This window comes from Brachyhypopomus gauderio, chromosome 6, assembly GCF_052324685.1.
Source record: "Brachyhypopomus gauderio isolate BG-103 chromosome 6, BGAUD_0.2, whole genome shotgun sequence".
Classification (NCBI taxonomy): Eukaryota; Metazoa; Chordata; class Actinopteri; order Gymnotiformes; family Hypopomidae; genus Brachyhypopomus; species Brachyhypopomus gauderio.
This window is the reverse complement of record NC_135216.1, coordinates 24,775,006-24,793,809: the sequence shown is the minus strand read 5'-3', so window position 1 is coordinate 24,793,809 and position 18,804 is coordinate 24,775,006. Positions and strand designations below refer to the sequence as shown.

The 18,804-nt window shown below is 47.0% G+C and overlaps 2 protein-coding genes across 8 annotated transcripts in view; both read left to right on the top strand.

Moving 5' to 3' along the window:
* Positions 1-12,869, top strand: part of tmem196 (transmembrane protein 196) — a 32,300-nt gene extending 19,431 nt beyond the window's left edge. For 2 of the 7 annotated variants that reach the window (XM_077009895.1, XM_077009897.1), the window contains exons 2-6: positions 1,461-1,642; positions 7,723-7,913; positions 8,822-8,878; positions 11,489-11,746; positions 12,353-12,869. In XM_077009895.1, the coding sequence (XP_076866010.1) occupies positions 1,612-1,642; positions 7,723-7,913; positions 8,822-8,878; positions 11,489-11,746; positions 12,353-12,421 (606 nt within the window). In that variant the 5' untranslated portion in view covers positions 1,461-1,611 and the 3' untranslated portion in view covers positions 12,422-12,869. Of the gene's footprint in view, positions 1-1,460; positions 1,643-5,660; positions 5,937-7,722; positions 7,914-8,821; positions 8,879-11,488; positions 11,747-12,352 lie in introns of all 7 variants that reach the window. The other 5 variants (XM_077009899.1, XM_077009892.1, XM_077009893.1 and 2 more) reach the window with 5 other exon arrangements.
* A 1,975-nt stretch (positions 12,870-14,844) lies between these two features.
* On the top strand, positions 14,845-17,125 carry polr1f (RNA polymerase I subunit F). The gene is made up of 4 exons (XM_077009888.1): positions 14,845-15,160; positions 15,415-15,556; positions 15,990-16,198; positions 16,354-17,125. The coding sequence occupies exons 1-4, from the start codon at positions 14,895-14,897 to the stop codon at positions 16,754-16,756; spliced, it is 1,020 nt and encodes a 339-aa protein (XP_076866003.1). The 5' UTR covers positions 14,845-14,894; the 3' UTR covers positions 16,757-17,125.
* The last annotated feature ends 1,679 nt before the right edge of the window (positions 17,126-18,804 follow it).

Below are 18,804 nucleotides of genomic sequence, written 5' to 3'. Positions count from 1 at the left end.
ACCACCACCATCACTACCCTCACCACCACCACCATCACCCCCACCACCACCACCACCACTATTTTCAACCTCCACACACTCCTCGTTAGATTTCACGCTGCTATGACTTGTGCTTTTAATAACAATATAATTAATAGAATTAATAAATTAATTAATAGAATAGAATTAATTAATACAATGACAATATGTTTGCCCTTCTATAATATAGTGAATTTGTTAACCTTGTAAATCCTGTAAAGCGCTTTGTGACATGTGTTGTGAAAAGCGCTATACAAATATCATTGATTTGATTTGATTTGAATTGTTTAATGATAATAAATGAGAGCGGGTATGTATGGCAAATCATCTCTAAATTGTGATTAGTTAGGAGATCTGCTGTTATGGTAGCAGTCCGTCTTTTCTGCAGTGCTGCTATAAACAGTAGTCCACTGGCAAGATGGGGGAGCGTAGCCTCCTGTGTGTTAGGAGAGCATACACTTCTGCTCTGGGACTGAGTGCCAGGCCCGGTTCCTCATTGGCTCATATCTGGAGCCTTTCTGAGTGAAAAATGCTGACTCATTCTCAACTTCTGAGAGAAAAATGCCGAATCGTGCTCAGCCTCCTCTTGAGTGTTTAATTGCGTTCTGCAGGAGTTGACTCATAATGCCTGACAGGCGCTCCGGCCTGGAGGGCTTCGCTGGCGAGGGTTCGGCAGGACCAGGATGGGCATACGTCCCGTATTTGCCCCTGAGACAAATGTTCACCCTGGTCTGGCTGCAGGACGAATGGGACACCCGGGTGTCCTCGTCTGGTGTCCTGCTAATAGCAAGATAATCAAAAATCCATTAGAGAGTTCTAATTTCTTGAGCAAACCACACACACACACACACACACACACACACACACACACACACACACACACACATGCTTGCACACACAGCCCTTAATCCTTTAGCATATGTACTGCAAGGACTTTTGCACTTTTTCAGGTGAAAATATTATTTGTATTGTACATTGTCTATGCCTTATCATCTCCATCTTAGCAGAGCAGTTTCATCCAGAACTTTTCCAGAGGACATCAGTGGAGGTGTCTGGTATACTGTCGAACAATGTTGTCCAAGGTGTTGATGCAGCATTTTCACCGCAACCAGCAATATTTATAGTGCCCTCCAGTCACACCAGTGCTGTGTGTGTGTCTGATTGAGAAAGAGAGAGAGAGAGAGAGAGGATGTTTTTATGTTCCACCATGGACACTTTTGTCTCAACACGTTGGTAGGATTTCTTCATATCAGCTACTTCCACATTTGCAGGTGGTGCACACTATGCAGGGGTTCGTCCTCCCACAGCTTCCTGTTCCTCCCCATCCCCACCCCTCCATCCACGCCCATCCTTCCTCATCCCCCCATCCACCCCCATCTATCCCCATGGCTGGATGGTGTCTCACTAATCCCCCACTCCCTTCCTCCTGCTTCGTGTCTCAGAGTGCTGGACTCGGGGTGAAACCCTGCGTTCATTCACCAAGGAGATGCCCCGCCCCCGCTGCTGTTCTGCGTAGGCCTGAACCCTCTCAGTGAACCTTCTCATCTCCACGAGCGGCTACAGAGTGGAGTGACCATCATCCACCTCCTCTACATGGGTTACATCAAGCTGTATAACAGAACAGGTGGGAGGTGAAGACAACAGCGTATCCCATAGTAATATGGAATACTCTTCAGATATCTATCTATCTCTGTCTCTCTCTCTCTCTCTCTCTCTCTCTCTCTATATATATATATATATATATATATATATATATAAATATCTGAAGAAGATTACGGGTGAGTAACTGCAGTGTGCAGTGCTGTAGGTGTAGTGAAAGTAAAGTTGCTTGCACAGCTCATGAAAGTTTCTCTGGAAACTTTTTGTACTGCAATTGTCTCTCTTCAATTCTCTCTCTCTCTCTCTCTCTCTCTGTGTGTGTCTCTCCTGCTATATATATATATATATATATATATATATATATATATATATATATATATATATATAGAGAGAGAGAGAGAGAGAGAGAGAGAGAGAGAGAGAAAAGAAGACAGAAAGAGAGAGAGAGCCTATTAGTGAGTGTCTCTGGTCTGTGTATGTGTGGGTGTGTGTAAGACCTCATGTCCTCCATTACTGCCTAAAACAGAAATGGGCCCATTAAACCACAGTAAGTGACAGCTTTATTTCCGTGCAGCTGTGTGCTCACCCCACCAGACAGCTTCTCCCCTTCATGCCTGTTTTCATTGGAGCGGCTGCGCAGGCTTCAGGCTGAGGACGTGTTCACTCCCACACTCATCTCCCTGCAGAGACCCTGGCAGGGGATCCGCCCCATTGATCCCACAACCCCGCCCCCACAGCCCCTCCCACCATCCAACATATTGCTATCACCAGCCCCCAGCCCCGTCCCCACAGCCACTCCCACCCTCCACTACTGCCATCACCAGCAGCAGACTGGCTCCTCCCCCCATTGACTTGACCTCTCCCTGTTGTTCAGGCTCATCGACTTTCTCCAAGTCATCAAGCACACAGGGGCAGAGTAACAGGACTCTTCCTGCCCCCCCACACACACCCTTCTATGCCACAGGCGGGGCAGGGGGGTGGAGGCCTGGTCGTGAGGGGCGTGTTTCTTGGCCCCACTGTGCAAAGCACGGGACGACTGATTAATAGCGGTTACATCATACACAGGGGCGTGGCCATCCCGAGGGTCCGAGTTGCTGGGTGAAGCTACATTAGATCTTTCATCAGCAATGCCAGGTGAAAAATAACCACAAAAAAACAGGAGACAGTTTCATAGTAACACACTCAAGTCTTTATGGTGTCTCACAGTGAGAAGTACGATACGTGTGACCTGTGGGCTGTGAATGTCTACGTGCTCCTGTCTCACCCTCGCCAGGACAAGGACAGACAGGCAAAGTGTTTCTGTCTCAGCGTCCACTCAGCAAAGCTCTTCTGATGTCATACCGATGTACTGTCATCCAATCCAAAGAGGGGTGACATCCTAACATCCCGGTAGACTGCGTGAACCTTTGCGGTATTGCTGACGTTGTAGCCTCTGTGTGCACATGTGTAGGTCTAGTTTAATTCATCTTTATGTAGATTACCTAGTCATGAGGTGCCAAAAAATACTTGCAACACGAGACAAATTTGCAACTTTGCAGCTGAAGCAGAATTGAAGTAATCAGATTTCTACTGTCAGCGTAAGAAGGATCTGTTTAGCTTACACAAATAGTACTCAAAGTAACACAAGTTAGGTGGCCTCACACAGCCCAGGCCAATATATTGATATCTGCAGTTGGTCGTTTGTTAATCAATGTGAAAACACAGCTCTGCGGTGCAATTATGACCCTGCTTCTCCACATTAGTGTACTGTGCCCTTCCTGGTCAAGCCAATTAAAATCCACAGTATGTGTGCTCTGCGACTTTTGGGACCGTGTCACTGCCGTATGTACCCATGTATTGACGTGACCTTGTGTCCATAGGGTCGTGAGGCGTGCGGCCGAACGTCACCCAACAGGACCTGCTGGATAGCCTTCGGTGTGACTCTGAAGCGACTCGAAGCGCTGGGATTAGTGCAGATTACAGCCAGATATAAGATATACTGGGGCTTATCAATGGGGAAACACTGACAAGTGGTATATACTTGTCAACTACTGATTGGTGAGATTGGATTGGTTGAAATGGATTGGTGGGAATACGAGTCTAATAGCTTGTGAATCTACTCATCTCATCTACATTTTCGTACATCACGTATTGTATTCAGATACCTGCACATTGTGGGTCATTGCCTCCACACACGCACAAGACCCAGTACAAGATGACTCAGATGAACTAAACAGCCCAACCGCAGTGGAGAGCAGCAGTGGGGGGTTTATACTGGTGCTTCATTAGAGACCCCTCCGCATTGTTCAGCTATTGCTGTGTGCCCCAGATTTGGCAGTGGCAGATAAATGAGCATCTGTGTGCTACACAGGGAGCGGTCCCCAGACCTGCGTATAAGCTCACACCGCAGCCAAACCACTGCGGGATCGGTATTCGCACGCCGCTGCTCACCCTGCAGCCCGGCTGACCGGTGGCGATGCGCTACGATCGAAACGCTCCATCATGAGCATCGAGTTGTTGCCGGCACTGCCGAAGTGAGCATTTGGGCATCTGTTTGGTATAACGGAATAACAATGCAGCTTATGAACATGGTAATGGGTTGGAGTAAATAATGATGTATATAAGGACAGGGTGATGGTGTGAGTGTTGTTAGTAAAACAAAGATCATTGGTGGTTTTCATGTCCCTTGAGTCTCGATGTCTTCATATGAGACACATTTATTTTGTCACCAAGCCCTTCCCTCAAACGGTGAGAAGGTGAGTGGATGAAAAGGAGAAATACACACAAAAAACGTCTCTAAATAAATTAGGAGGTTATCTTGTTTTTATTTTCAAGTGATACCTTTTTGAAATGGTTGTTTCCTGAACATTTGCATGTACCAAAAGCTTCAGAACTCACGTATTTATGACGTCTCTGTGGTTTCATAGTACACATTCCAACACTGTTATTGCTTAAATCTTCAATAAACTCTCATAAATCTCCAGAAAACCTATTGCATAGTCAAATGGTTTTCAGATGTTACACCAGATGAATAAATAAACAAAGAAAGAAAGAAACAATACGTGTTTTCTAATTGCATAGACTTTATATGCATGAATGATTACAAATGGTCTGGGAGGTTTTGTAGCCAAAACTTAAACAAGACATTAAGGATTATTAAAAACATGTTCTAAAAAACTACTATACTATACATGACTATACTGTGTTTTCTGTTTTTGATTAAAAAAAGACTGATGAGCATCTTTCAATGCTTAAACAATAGCATCACTGGAATGTGTTTGAACCCAGAGAAAAGCTGCAGAGAGCAGATACACTTCTAGAGCGAGTGTGTCTTGGGTAGAACTATAGATGAGAAATATTAATAAGGCACAAATTGAAAAATAGCAGACATATAGTAGTAGGTCATATAGCAGACATATCCTTTAATCTAAGGTAATATAGCAGACATATCATTTAATAGAAGGTAATATAGCAGACATATCATTTAATAGTAGGTCATATAGCAGACATATCCTTTAATCTAAGGTAATATAGCAGACATATCATTTAATAGTAGGTCATATAGCAGACATATCCTTTAATCTAAGGTAATATAGCAGACATATCATTTAATAGAAGGTAATATAGCACAGAGGCTTTGCCGATAACTGCAAGACCAAACGAAACAAACAGCAGGACAGAAACACCAGCAGGGATGAATAAACACTCACACTCACACACACATACAGTGAATAAACACTCACACACTCACACACATACAGTGCTCTCTGCCGGGCGGAAGAAATTATTTTTTGCCCTGTGAACAGAAAGTGATACTTTGTGTGTGTGAGGAGAGAGAGAGAGAGAGAGAGAGAGAGAGAGAGAGAGAGAGAATGCATGGGAATGTTTTTAGGAAGGGTAGCTCAGGACAAAAGAGTGAAGCAAGGTTGTCCACCTCCACCCGACTGAACCCTGTGAACAAACTGCGACACTCCACCCTCCTGCTCCACCAGGGCTCCTTTCTCTGAGTGCCACTGAACTCTATAAATAACTGTTTGCCCCTTGTCTTCACTTGCTATTTCCAGGCCTCTGCTCACCACTGGTTCTTCAAGCTGGCAATCACATCTGCCCTTTTTATTTTTAACGCTTCAGAGAGGCGAGAAAAGAGCCAGCAAGGCCCGCAGAGTGGAGACAGTAAACAAAGAGGGCGCGCGCGTTAAGATGGAGGGCGTTTGATGAGTCAGCAGAAACATGGCGCCTCCTCTTCGTGGGATCGATAGCGAGATTCCAGCCAGACGGAGTTCCCATGGATCTTAGCGGGAAATTGCTAAGCCAATAGGAAGAGACTACGACGGCTGCGGGTATTCGAGTGTTAAACTTTATTTCTGGGTGTTGTTGGGTTACTGGTGTCAGATGTCAGAAGACGTCCGTGCTCTGGAACTGTCAGTGAAAACGTTTTTTAATTAAATGTTGTCCTCTAGTTCTGTAGTAGTTGTAAAGTATTAAACAACTGTTTAACTGTTCACAGAAAACATTGATTCAAATATTGAATCGGCTGGTGATTGACACAAAGAATGCAAGGTTGATTACTGGAAGTAATTTGCATGTCAAGAATCTGGATTTTGGTTCATTTGATTTGCACGTTTGTTGCTTTAACCTGTAGTTTGAAAGGGCCGAATAAATGGCTTTAAGACTCACTTTAAGACTTTAAGTGCACAGCATAACGCTTTATCACAGATACTGAGACATAGAGAGAAACGTCTGTGTTTAATCATTTGTGTACAGTTGAAGTCCAACATTTTAAAAGTGAACTTAGTGCTGCGATTATTTTGGTGCACTTATCAGTCTGCCATTGTGCGATTCAGCGGTTTTGTGTATGATTAGATTATATCGCATTAATTGGTTTCCTTAGATATGATTGCCCCTCCTATAAAAACTATAAAGCTATAAAATCGCTTGTACACTGGTTTTTTACTTGCTATTTACTATCATCAAGATGATTTGAATAGTGCTGTTTATCTTAACAGGCCAAATAAAACATACAACAAGAAAAATAGCTCATGAACCGGTCTTATTATAAGGCCACTTATTACTTTGGCTGAACAAATGTTGGCTGTTAGCGCTTATTAGCTATATATCTGCAGCTTTTTTGTCTGATGTGAGTTAAGCATCTTCCGATTAAATGTTCGTTCAGACAATACAATTCAACCAACAGCTTACGGCGGATGATTTTATTAATGATTAACCAACGCATCTTAGATACCAGAGTAGCCAAATAGATTTACTATACAGCATATGTAAGCAAACAAGTGTCCTAATCTGTCCTGACACAATTGCCAATTACTAGAGATTGTCTTGCTCGCGTTTGGGACCCTCTGATGAGGCATATGTCCGATCTATTTATCGGCTCCAGGAGCCGTTATTACGCGTCGAAGTTTACGGCGTAAGGTCTTGCACATGTGAGATCCGCCGCACATTGGACTAACTCTTGACCCAGTAACACTGCCGGTGTTCTAAAAGTGTATGTGTAACGTTTTACATGTTCTCATTTGGTTTATTATGGACTGCGTGGGAGTCTAAAGAGCAACATAGTCTATATTGAGCCCCAGTCACAATAAAATATATTTGAGTGTCGCTTCTCTAAAGCCTTCAATTTGAAACTCTAGGCTGCCGTTGTCACCATCCTTTCATCTGCAGTGGCAACCGAAACAGTGTAAACTTTGTAAAATTATTGCTGGGCACGGTTAAGTGTGCTTTGGCGTTAATGGGGTGACCAATCCATAAGTCACGTGGGACGCCCGAAAAAGTCGTAAACTATATCGAAGTGGTAAAAATGATAACACTGCACAAATTGTACATCCGATTTTCCAATGCATAGTACTGCCACGTGAGTTTGGACGGCCCGGAGGAGGTACTGAGGGCGTGCTCGAGGGGGGACTACCCAGAGGAGTTTAAGCACCGTGGACAGCGCCGCCGCGAGCGCTTTGTTATGGTCATTATCCCTCATCCGCTATAATGGAAAAGTGATTGGCGAATACGCTTTCATCTGCAACGGTACAGCGAGCGCCATACGTCTCTGGAACCGCGCGCGACCAGTTTCTTACCGAAGCGCGCCGCTCTTGCCAAAGCGGACTGTATTCTTCGCAGCTTGCAGGAACGATGCCGGAGCGAGCATGTGTACTAGCCGGAAGATCATCTGGAGTTTGCTGTTTCTCTCCGTGCTGGAGATAGGACTCGGAGTGTCCAGCATCGCTCTCGGCGCCGTGGGCTTAAGAAGGACGCAAGCGCAGCACAAGACTCAGCAAGGCGACGCATCCCCGGTATGGAGTGGGGCGTGTGTACGTGTCACTTTAAATACTACTCCAATCTTAGCGAAATTCACCACCGAATTTAATACTTACAGGCTTACGTTTCATCATTTGTAATTAGTATGTTAAATGCAAAAATTCCCCAAGCAACCCCAAGTACTACTTCTAATAGCTATGCCTGTGTCTTTTAACTGATTTCAAGCCAGCAAGAATTCCTCAAGTCTGATACTATTAGATTGTTGCTATTAGGAACGTGAGTCATTGATATGTTTTGGAATTGTAATAGTTTGATTTGCAATTGCACAGTCTGAATATTCCCTGCAGTTTCACTAAATACAGGAGGAAGTTCTGCATTAGCTTTACCCCGTGGTATTGAACAGGATATCATAACCTCATAAACCAGTGAGCTTAGAACTGTTTCCCATTCTGCACTACAGAATGAGTTACCTCATTATTTCATTGAACCAGCTTTGGGCAAACTGTGGTTAAACTCAAATCTGAATGAGTTACATCATTATTTCATAGAACCAGCATTGGTCAAACTGTGGCTAAACTCAAATCTGTGTACTGCTCATCACCACTCTGAGGCAACGACACCAACATAACAAGCTCAACATGGAACCCAAGTTGTCTTAGTCTACACAGAAAATGGTCCACCTTATTGAAACTATTATTCTGGAGAATAAAATAAAATAAAAGCCTTTTATTGGTTCACAAATGCAAAGAGTCTTTACAGCTTGAATGCAAGTGTAGCATCTTTGCCAGTCAACGGGTTAACACCGCACAGTGTGTGTCAGCGTGCAATTGAAAGCCGTCCAGCCAAAGTCCAGCCAAGTCTTTTAAACATAAATTGCCTTCATTTGAGTGCAGCAGTTAGCCACAGTGGGACCATGGCGGTCTATTCTGTGGTAACATATGCTTATTGTCTCCTCTTTTAGTTTCTCGTCTGTGGACTCTGTGGGATTCTGTGTGCGAAAAAAAGGACTGGCCTGGTTGTAAGTATTCACCCACCAACACAGTTCTGTCCATGCTACGCCCACCACAACCCACCACCGCCCTGCACCACTCGCCACCACAAATGCCCTTTCTGGCTGTCACATGTCAGCTATAGCAAAATTTGGGATACAGGTGTCAAAGCCTGGAAGCAAAGGCGACCTTATCCCAACCTAAGACATGAGTCGGGTCGTGGTCTTTTGAGGCGGACCTGTTGACAGGTTCCTGTGTCGCCATGCTGTGCTGGTGGAGTTCAGCGCGTGGTGATATTTCGGGGGGTCGGGTCGCACTGGTTTCCCACTCGTTTCACCAGTCCCAAAGGCAGCGGACTGACATGTAGTTCCAGTCTGAGTGGGAAATAGAAAAGGCCAGCAACTTGTCTCCATGCAACACTGCGGGGGGGTGACACTGTGTACCAAAAAGCACACACACTGTTCTGGACCGCACCAAACCAGATACCTAAGCAGTAAGACTCATGACAGCAATACCTAAAAGCAAGTTATAAGAACACCTGGCCTTTAATAGACCAGCAATCAACCCCAACACTCTGGTGCCCCATTCTAACCAGTGGTGTTTGTCTAGGGTTGAACCGAGAGTTCTTTACAGGATGTGTACATACCCCCCCCCCCCCCCCCGGTCCCTGAGCCACAGAGAGGGTGCCTGAGTTGTCTGCACCTGCATAAACCTGCTACTATAGGCTTATGCATGGAGGAGGAGATTCAATTAGGCATCAGGAGGAGTCACAGGAGAGAGTGCTAATGACTAATCGATATCAGAGTGAAACCCAGTCTGGAAGGACTTAACAGCTGCATCTGTGCTGACTGCTCGAATATCTCCCTGTCTGTTTGTTTGTGTATGTCTGCCCTTCTCTCCATCCTTTGAATAATCCACCCTGCGTCTTTAAAACATCCCTGCATTTTGTCTTTCCCATTTCACCAACATTTTTTTTTTGGGCTGCCGTATAGATCCATTTACTCGTCTTTCTCTCGTGCATGCTCTCTTTACTTTCCTCTTTCTCTTGCTGATTGAATTTATTTTATCTGCTGTTTTCATACAATGAAAACACCCGCACCGTAATGGCCTTTTGTGATGGCATTCCAGACACTGGACCATGTTCACATCCCTCGTAAATCACTTCCACACTTTCCACTGCCTCCTTAATCCCTGCTTACATCGCGGCATGCGAGCTCGGCGCACGAGAGTGCTGAACGTACGTTGTTCATATAGCTACGAGCGATAGTGCCATGTAAGTGCCCATCACAGCCTGATCAGACGATAACACACAGGCGCATATACAAAATCACCATGTAGCCATTAAAACACATCCTGAAAGCATCACCCCCCTGGAGAGTTTCCCTTAACCCATCAGACATCGCCTCTGTCTTGTAGCGAAACCTATTGTAGCAAAACCGATTGGATTCAGACATCGCTACATAACTGGACCCGGGGGCTAGGGCGGTTCTAAATCATGGGGGCATGATTTCTAAACACACGTGTGCAACAGTGACACAGCAGTAAGAGTCAGTATGTCACTGCAATCAAGGGCAAAGTGCTAATGAGAGTGGTGACCGTGGCCAGACAGATCGAGGGGTGAGTGTACTCTCTCAGTGTCATTTGAGGTTACAGGAAAATGATGTGGTTGCACTTGGTTGACATTAGATAACTGCTCTCCCAGCATGCCTTGTGAACAATTAAAAACAACGGCCCAGCACAATTTGTAACGGCTTTCAAATCTTTCCTGTTTTCTCTCTACTTCTCGTTCATCCTGCTTTCTTCACTCTGCTGAGCAGGCTTAATCTGTAATGTTCTCGGGACACAATGCTGTAACTTCAGGGCTCAGAAAGGCCATAAGATCCTCCTCTGGACAGGGTGGTTGGAGATAGGCCAGTGTCTACAGCTTGTACTTAGAGTAACACTACATTGATTTTTACACTTAGTGCCGGTAAGCCTAAAACTGCACTAAAAAAGCTTTTTAATGGCGAATCACTACTGGTGGTGCAGGAAGGCTTAAAGGAAGGGACTTCACTAAAAGGTAAAACAATTAAGATGTATGATGAAAAGGGTTTTTTTGTCTCATCATTCTTTTGCTCTGTGTCTTTGTGATAAATGAAAGTCTAAACATTTAAAATAAAAAAGAAAAGGATCATTCTTTCTCTCTCTAGTGTTAATGTATGCTTAAACATTTAAAAGTGAAAGTTTCTAGCTTTGCAATCTCCCTCTCACCCTCTCCCTCCCCTTCCCCCTCCCCCCCTCCCTCTCACCCTCTCCCTCCCCTTCCCCCTCCCCCTCCCCCCCCTCCCTCTCACCCTCTCCCTCCCCTTCCCCCTCCCCCTCTCCCCCCCTCCCTCTCACCCTCTCCCTCCCCTTCCCCCTCCCCCTCTCCCCCCCTCCCTCTCACCCTCTCCCTCCCCTTCCCCCTCCCCCTCTCCCCCCTCCCTCCCTCTCTCCCTCCCCCTCTCTCCCTCTCACCCTCTCCCTCCCCTTCCCCCTCCCCCTCTCCCCCCTCCCTCCCTCTCTCCCTCCCCCTCTCTCCCTCTCACCCTCTCCCTCCCCTTCCCCCTCCCCCTCTCCCCCCTCCCTCCCTCTCTCCCTCTCCCCCTCTCTTCCCCCAGATGATCCTGTTCTCAGCCTGCTGCATCTGCGGCCTGATCGGTGGCATCCTGAACGTGCAGTTCGTGCGGGCGCTGGCGAGGCGGCCCGGCGAGCCCTCCCGCTCCCTGCACCTGGCTGCCATGTCGCTGGCCTGTCTGGGCATCAGCGGCTGCACGCTGTCCGCCTGGCTAACCTGCCGCCTGGCAGGCACCGAGCAGCAGCGCATGTTCCTGGAGCGCGAGCACTCGCTGCACCACTCGCACGAGATGGCTGAGAAGGTGAAGAGGGGCGGAGGAGGGGGGCGGAGGGAGGCGGAGGAGGCGGAGGGAGGCGGAGGGAGGCGGTGGGGGGCGGAGGGAGGCGGTGGGGGGCGGAGGGAGGCGGTGGGGGGCGGAGGGAGGCGGTGGGAGGCGGTGGGAGGCGGTGGGGGGCGGTGGGGGGCGGAGGGAGGCGGTGGGGGGCGGAGGGAGGCGGTGGGGGGCGGAGGGAGGCGGTGGGGGGCGGAGGGAGGCGGTGGGGGGCGGTGGGAGGCGGTGGGGGGCGGAGGGAGGCGGTGGGGGGCGGAGGGAGGCAGTGGGGGGCGGAGGGAGGCGGAGGGAGGCGGTGGGGGGCGGAGGGAGGCGGTGGGGGGCGGAGGGAGGCGGAGGAAGGCGGTGGGGGGCGGAGGGAGGCGGTGGGGGGCGGAGGGAGGCGGAGGGAGGCGGTGGGGCGCGGAGGGAGGCGGAGGGAGGCGGTGGGGGGCAGTGGGGGGCGGAGGGAGGCGGTGGGGGGCTGTAGGCCATGCGACTCTTGCGTTCGGCTTCCACGAGGATGCTCGCGCATGATGTGTTTTGTAGTCGGGCTCTTGCCGTGGTATCTGTCTCACTCTCGCTCTTTCAAAACAGGAAATGCTAGATAGTTCCAGCAACGGCATCCCTCAGATCACTTTCAATGGGAGGAGTCCTTCACCGTGACAGACACCCGTCCGTCAACGAGAGGCAGGGCCAGGGAGGGCTGTACGGGTGATGGCAAGCAGCAGGACGTTTCGCAGCTCTTCTGACACGCTACAGGTCCTGGATCAGGTAACACCACTGTGGCAACAAAGAGACCACCTCTGCAGACTGGCCACGGATCAGCGGTTCGGTTACCCAGCTGAGCTCAGGACACCGCAGTACGAGTGAGCACAGTTAGCATGTTCCTCCTTTCTCTAATACCCATGTTGCATCTCCATTACTCTTGATGAAAAGCTATGAGAATGCCAATTCTGAAACTGTAACGTTGACATGTATGACATAATGAATGCGTTGTCCTTCAACATAGAAAATGCACAATGTAAAATGCTCGACGACTGAAACAATCATTTATCGATTTACAGTATTTTTATATAGAAGCTTCGTACGAAAATTAAATAATAAAAAAAGGACTGAAGTGAACATTTCTGGAGTTGTCATTGTTAATCACAGCAGCACACACACAAACTCGGTAATATTTCATGGTGGCTGTACCACATGACTGTGGATTGCTTGCATCACTTTAATGGTAAGCCACTAGAGGTAGTAATGGCTGTCTTTACTCAGGTGTGTTTGGGCTGTGGAGGGGGGCTAGAGCAGCAAATATACCCTGGCTGTCAGTGCTGACTAAAGTTTACTGTCATTACCTGTCACCATGATACCTGCATGCATGACTGTTAGTACAGTAATGAGGCTACTCTGGCCATTACACACATAGCAGCCTCCCCAACCTCCAGTGGAGCCTCTGAGGATACAGGCAGCCTGCCACTAATGGCTGTGAAGGTTAATGCATCTGTGTACACTTAGGCATTTACACCGAGGCATTTAGTTGAAGCTCTTACCCAGAGAGCCTTAGAAAAACAGGCAAACAGCAGAAGTTGGGGCTATAAATATACTAAGGAATTTGTATCAGAAACACAAGGCCACGAACACACAAGGTTATGCGATTAAGTGCGTTTGCATTGATAAATGTGCATATGCAATAAAAATATTAGACTGCTATGGAAGAGATAAAGATCAGGGCCCCATTTCCCAAAGTGATCGTAGTGTTCAGATAGTGTGAAATGTGAAAAAGAGTGTTCAGTGTGGAATCTTTCCCCTAACACGACGCTGGGCTGTTCATGGAACAGCTTATAGGTGCATAGATCCAGTTAGTCCAGATGTACATGGATGTGTTTGGTGTCTAAATATTGCTTCATGTTTTACTTGTTAGTGCTTCTCCCATGTTGGCCCAATTAGCATTATTAATTAGCATCAAGATATGCTGTTTATCTTGTTTTGAATGTTTTGCAATATCGCGTCTACAAAAAGCTGATGAATAAATGAGCAGAATAGTTGCATATTTTATATTTCAAAAATAAAACCAAAACTGAATCATTTCTCTCTTTCTGTTCTTAAACTGTTGGATGGATCTGTGGTGTGAACATGTCATCACAAAGTGTCTGTCTTTGCCTTCAATATGCCATCTTTAATTTGTCAGTATTGTATACCATATTGTATACAGCACATAGATTATGTAAGTCGGCCAAGGCAGGTCGTTGTAAAATGATTTCTAAAGTGTGAAGAGAACACCATCCACAGAGCCTGAACGCGGTTATACAAAAGTAATCTGAGAAATGTTTCAACAGATTTCTTGATTCTTGCAGAGCATTGACCAAACATTTCTTTTGCTGCATCCATTTAACAGAGTTCACTCTCATTCTTGTTTGAAAACCAGGTTACAAGTATATGATATATTACCATATATCATACAGTAGCATTTGGCACACACTTTCATCCAGAGGAACATCTTTATTAGGGTTAGAGTACAGGAACTGAGCTTGGTGCCCCATGCTCTAACAGGTGACTGAGGTCTATGCTAACTGATGCTAGTCATATTTCTCCAGCGACAACATGAAGCAAACCACTGACACAAGCAGGTCTTGGGAGCTTGATGTCTACATTATGGGTTATTGAATATAAAAATCGTATATTTTCCTATGATTCCTTTCAAGACTGACGTGTCAGACATCAAGGCACAAGAAAAACCAGGAATCTTGAGCTACCAGGCTGGGTGTAGTCGTGTGCCATGTATGACACTAACCTTACAGGACTTGGAAATCAAGGGTTTTGTGTTTGAGCTGCAATAGGCAGTCTGTGATCTCATGATGTGAGAACCACAGAGTTATACACCAGACGGAAGATCAATCCAGCCAGACCAGTAGGGGTAATCCAGTGGATATAGTGGAGACTTTACTACTCCCCTACGTGTTTATCTAACTTGTAAAAATTCCCATTAAACAGACTTATGGGGTAAAGGAAACTGGTGTCCCTAGCGTTCTGAATGTAACGCGTTATCATCTCCCCTCCTCTAGGTGGCGGTAAAACTCATAAGCCTGAAACACTAACGCTCTCCTTTGCACCCGAGGAAACAAACCACGTTTCCTTCCTAGGCAAGATGGCAAACATCAAGGCGTCGGACGACGGTTCACAAGTTACTACAGTCACTCCTGTAACAGCTGCGGCGCATTCAGCGGGAGATGTCTCCGTACCCCCCCTCATCCCCGGGTTTGTGGACGCGTGTAAACTCATCGCGACCCCGTACTCGTGTCTGGTCATGGAGACGCACCGCAGACACGTTGTCTTGTCACCTATGTACCTCAAAAAGAAGAAGACAGGAATTCAGGAGGAACTGAACGCAGAACTTTTGAAATATTCTTCGAGGTATTTCGTGTTTATGTTTATGTTATGATCAAACCCAAGCAGTAGCAGGTTAACACGGGACTGGACCCCTAGTGTTGGCTCGCTGGTTATTATGGTGACACTGTGTTTAGCGTATCTGGGTGACCATGTGTTCGAGGTAGTTATGAACACGGTGATTCTGTTAAATAAGAGACAAGGGGTTTTACCTCGGCTAAATACTTAATACATACCATGCTAAAAAATGCACTTGTTTGAAAGACGATGTCTCGTCTAAGTTTAAAAGGTGTGCCACTGGCGTATGACGGCATTAAAGTTGTGGGACAACACGGAGACATTCTTGACGACCACGGGTACATTCACCTAAACATTGAGGCGTCGTTTGTGATCTTCAAACCCAAGAATAAAGAAAAACTTGTGGTAAGCATGTTTGTCTGTAAACACATTGCTCTCGCTCTCTCTCTCTCTCTCTCTCTCTCTCACCACGTTTACTGCGTTTAGCAGTCTTCAGGCTTAAGGTTGGGCTTTGCCTTGGGTTTAATATGCAGCACTGTCCTGTCTCATTCTTATCATAAGATTAAAGGTTTATTAGATTAATAAGTGAGTACTATTCCAACACAAAGTTCTCCTTATAGCATAATTAGAATAAGTTTAGATTTAATACTCAAAAGTGTCTTGTGCCGGAGAAGGTTGTATGTAATGTTGGCATGTAATATTTAATCGTATAGGTCCAAGGTAAGAAGGGGGTGTCGGCTACATTTAACCCAGTTCAGCCTGCTCCCTCCCTCTGTACTTGTATGTCCATGTATTTGATGAGCATAGACCATGTATGTTTATCATAAGTGTCATTTAGGGTGTGATCAACAAGATTGCGGTGGGCCACGTGGGCTGCCTGGTGCACGGATGCTTCAACGCCTGCGTGTTGAAACCGAACCTTCTGAGTCCCGAGCAGTGGAGGAACTGCGGCCTGAGGGTGGGAGGAACCCTGACCTTCAAGGTCTTCCAGCTGGACGCAGACGCGGCCGGCGTGTTACTGATCAGGGGACATCTGGGGAACTCCAGGTATAATGGGACTTGGAGGGGTCAGAGCTGCCGTCCTGTGAAAACGTACCTGGATCCGTGGGGACAGTGAAACGATGCGGGCGGGTTCGTTTTGGTGGTTTGTTTCCTGGGTCCCGGCTAGATTTAATTGCTGTGCTGTCTGGGTGTGTTTCCAGGGTTCAGGAGCTCGTTGCTGCCGTCAGCGACGTCACGGAGCCCGACTCTGCCGCCGGCGAGGAAACAGCGGAGGGCGACGGTGTGCCGAGTCATAAAAAGAAAAAGAAGAAAAAAGACAAACGGACGAGCGCAGACGACGTGAGCGGCGACCAGGCGGGCGACGCGATGACCCTGAATGTCAACGGTAACGGAACGGAGGCTCATTCCAGTCCTGGCAGTCAGCGTAAGGACAAGAAGAAGAAGAAAAAGGATAAAGTGCAGGAGGAATGCAAGGAACTGGCGCCCCCTGCTGACCTGCCGTGGAGCGACTCCAGTGGCTATGTCAGTGACAAGAGCAGCCGGAAGAGGAAAGCACAGGAGGTCTCAAACATGCCTGAGGCTAAAAAGAAGAAAAACAAGTGATTTTTTTTTTTGCTTCTATGTTACTGTGTTTGAGTCTCCAACTTTCATTTGAAAGTGCCTTAATATACCATTTATTGGATTAAGATATAATGATACACAATTAAGGACGTTTCATCCTCATAACAAGATGTGTGATTTCGGCCTTTCACCAATAGGGGGCAGTGTGTTGTTTTCAAACGTCCATTTAGAATGCGAAGGATTTTTCACAGCAGTGACTGAAGTGGTCTGCTTAAAAGCTGCCAATACGTGAACTTACCATATTGTTTCTTTCTGCACCTGTTATTACACTGATATAACTGAATGAAATGTGTTCTGTATAGAGATCATTTTAATAAATAATGTGGGGGCAGAAAATTGTCACTTATCCCACCTAAGAGAGTCAAATTCGTCATGATCCTCAAAAGGAGAAGTCGGGTGGTCTGATGCTGAAGAGCCCTGTGGTGTACCTGTCTGTGAGGTCTTTCCCCAGCCAGACCCGCCTTGCCAAGTTCAGCACACGCTCCCCTTCATTTCTGTGCCAGAATTTAATGTTGAAGTTTTAAAGTTTAGAGTTTTATGTGAACAGGAAACGAAGGCCATTCCAAAACTCGGAGGGGAAAAAAACGTCCCTGAGAGCAGCGCTCAAAAAAAAAAGGAAAAAACGCCACAATTGGCAGGTGTTCAGTGCTGCTTTCTACTGCAGCTTCAGAGAAGATCTCTCCACCTCCTCTCACGGGCTGGGAGATCTTTGCTGATGTGCACGGGTGCATTAGAGGCTGGCGACGAGTCCCGTGAAAAAGGGTCCCTTCACTGTGATGTCTTTTTGTGTGATGTCCGTGGGACGGTGGGGGGGGGGGGGGTAGTTGACGTCTGCTGTTCTGGAGCAGGGAGACGTTGGAAGAAGGTGCTGCACTAAACGGACCACGTTCCAGGCTGCTCCAGTGTGCCGAGTGAGCGAGCAGCAGGTTGAGGGAGAAGAGAGGGTGCTGACGTTTGTTCTTGGTACGTGGTCTGATGAGTCTGCGTGAACCTGAGGTCTGTGTTCCTCACATCCGAGCAAGCCGAGGTGCTCTCGCTGACTCGTTCTACACTATTTTTATAGTGATTCTGTGTGTGTGTGTGCGCGCATGCACACAACTGGCTTTAGCTCAGTTCCAAGTCACTGGGGATTACGTGCAGACTGATACATGGTGTTTTTCTTTTGCCCCTTTTGTTTGAATGGAGCGTTTCACAAGTTCATGGTAGTCTGGTTCCTTTAACCCCCCGGTCCCAGAATGCTCCTCTAGAGGCCCTCCTCCCCCCTAAACTGCTTTGCAGGAAGGTGGCCGTGAGCACTCGTATTTTGAAGTGACACTGCTTTCTTTTTCCACTACCTAGGAGCTGTGGGAAGTGTGTGTGGGGGCTGTGAGGTTGATGGCTTGGCGGGTTTATAGGGCCCCCAGCTCTGATAAGTGACCCCTGCTTACGTTTTACAAAGGGGGTTTTTCTGTGCGCTGATGTGGCCGGGTTGGGTTTGGCCTCATTTCTGACATTCGAGTGCACTTCTTCCTGTAACACCCGTCCAACACGCCCTCTGACTTCTCTAGGGGGGCTTTGCTGCCCTGTGAGTCCTAGTGTCTGTACCAGCCATACACTGTATGGCTCTTCGCTGTCTGGGTCAAAACGTGTGATATTTGTAAGACTAGCAGTTCTTTGTCACTGTAATCTTGTTGGTATGTATCTCTGAGATGGGGATGATGTAATGGTACTCCGGTGATGCGCAACTTTGATGTCATTACTGGGGTGTGTGTGTAGTGGGCTGATTATCAGCGCACAGGTCAAGCAGAAGATGAAGAAGACTTATGTTCACTTTCAGACCGTTCCCTGACCATGTAATCCAAGAAAAAACAGCTTTTTGGGATTGGCCATGGAAACTCATTGTTCTTGTTTAATGTTGCCTTGATGCGTGTAATCACCACTTCTGTGCTTGGTATGTATTAAAGATCGAACTATGCAGTCCTACCACCGCACCACCCCATCTGATGAAGCCTGAAGCCCATCAAATGCCCCCCTCTGTGTGTGTTCACCTG

What these genes read in the sequence shown, in the direction of transcription:
- polr1f (XM_077009888.1), top strand. Translation starts at nt 14,895, where the DNA reads ATGGCAAACATCAAGGCGTCGGACGACGGTTCACAAGTTACTACAGTC. An exon ending in AGAATAAAGAAAAACTTGTG is followed by an intron (nt 15,557 to 15,989) that starts GTAAGCATGTTT and finishes AGTGTCATTTAG; the next exon opens with GGTGTGATCAACAAGATTGC. An exon ending in GGACATCTGGGGAACTCCAG is followed by an intron (nt 16,199 to 16,353) that starts GTATAATGGGAC and finishes GTGTGTTTCCAG; the next exon opens with GGTTCAGGAGCTCGTTGCTG.